A 1,580-nucleotide genomic window follows, 5' to 3' on the forward strand; every position below is an offset into this window, starting at 1 on the left:
ATTACTACATCACTTACTTCAAAAATGGTTAAAAGAGAAGAGTTTGGTATGAAGTAATATTTGTTTTTTTTTATAAAAAAATTTTACATTATAGAATGTTAAAATTACTATTTTTGTATGATTTCTTATTTACTTTTTTGTCAATCAAATAAAAAATTGCGTTTTCAACTGAATAAGCTTGTAAGTTAAGATTTTTAATTATTTAATTTACTTTTTGATTAATTTTACATGTAGGTCGATTAAATTCAATTCAAGGATTAGTTAATACTGGAGAGTCATTTATTCTGGTTTCGTTATACAGCACAGTGTACAACTTTACGTTTGAATATATAACCGGAGCAGTATTTTTGATGAACGTTATACTTACATTACCACTTTTATTCATATTCCTGTAATTATAAATATTTTAGTAAATAATTTTTAAGGTACTATTAAAAATGGGAGATAGTCAGTCAAAATCAACTAATCGGTAAATTTTCAAGATAGGTTCAATATTTTTTTTTTCGATTGTTTTCAAGAATTACCTAAAAATTACAAATATTTTAAATTCCATTTTCTATTAAAATAATTTACAATTAGGGGTAAAGCATTGCATACATACAAATAATTAAAATTATTTGCCTGAACATTATTGCTTGGATTTTTTGACTATATCATTAAATAAAATTTGCAGTTTATTATTTTCGTTTAAAGTAGTTAACGATTCAATTTATTATTTTTTAATACAGAATTTTTCTTAACTTGTAACGTAAATTACTAATGATTGAAATTAATAGAGATTATTTTAATTTATTAAACATTTTTTTTAATTGTATCTAATTGATTTTTCGTATAACTTGGTTTCTATATGATATTGTATATTAATTCTGCAATTTTTTAATTAATTTCCAGGACACTATTTTATAAATGCAAGCACATATGGTCAGAAGAGAAAAATATTGCTAATACATAATTTAAAATACATTTATTTTGAATTCGATCATGAGATAATTTATAATTTTATGTTATTTTTTTTTATTAAATTTAATATATATAAAGATGTTAAATTATTTTCAGTTGTTAAGTATTTTATTATTTGAATATACTACTTTATTTCTTGCTTAAATAAAAGTAAAAAATACATATATTTTAATGTTAATGTGTTAAATTTCATTGGTGGAATTTGTATCAATGATGAGGAGGAGTGAAATCTTGTTTTTTTTTTTATAAAAAACTGATTGATCCTTTAGTTTGTATGAGAAGTTTATTGGGAAATATTTGATGTTATAATTACTTTTTTTGTCTAAGTACTAATCCAATATAAGCGATTAGTACTTGGTTGCTATTGCGGGTAGAGTACTGGTTACAGACACGTAGATATGGGTGGGCCTGGCCCTCCGTAGATTTAATGTGACCCAGGGTCGGCCCCCCCAAATTTAAATTCAATTATTTTTACGAATTATCAAAAACGTGCTAGGCCTTATATACATTGAAATTATTTATTTATTTATTTTTATTTTAGCTTCGATGCGAATCTGAGAAGGTATTGGTTTTACTATGATGTGTTGTTTTTTTTTTTTTTTTTTTTTTTTTTTTTTTTT

At 23.0% G+C, this 1,580-nt stretch overlaps 1 protein-coding gene across 11 annotated transcripts in view; it reads left to right on the plus strand.

The window, feature by feature from the left end:
- LOC126904131 (proton-coupled folate transporter-like) overlaps nt 1-1,104 on the plus strand; it is a 44,365-nt gene extending 43,261 nt beyond the window's left edge. For 4 of the 11 annotated variants that reach the window (XM_050682873.1, XM_050682874.1, XM_050682872.1 and 1 more), the window contains exons 6-7: nt 235-391; nt 892-1,049. In XM_050682873.1, the coding sequence (XP_050538830.1) occupies nt 235-391; nt 892-952 (218 nt within the window). In that variant the 3' untranslated portion in view covers nt 953-1,049. Of the gene's footprint in view, nt 1-234; nt 392-891 lie in introns of those variants that run through there. The other 7 variants (XM_050682882.1, XM_050682883.1, XM_050682881.1 and 4 more) reach the window with 5 other exon arrangements.
- Nucleotides 1,105-1,580: the final 476 nt, after the last annotated feature.

The sequence above is a fragment of the Daktulosphaira vitifoliae genome, unplaced genomic scaffold (genome assembly GCF_025091365.1).
Source record: "Daktulosphaira vitifoliae isolate Bord-2020 unplaced genomic scaffold, ASM2509136v1 Scaffold_4, whole genome shotgun sequence".
Lineage (NCBI taxonomy): Eukaryota > Metazoa > Arthropoda > Insecta > Hemiptera > Phylloxeridae > Daktulosphaira > Daktulosphaira vitifoliae.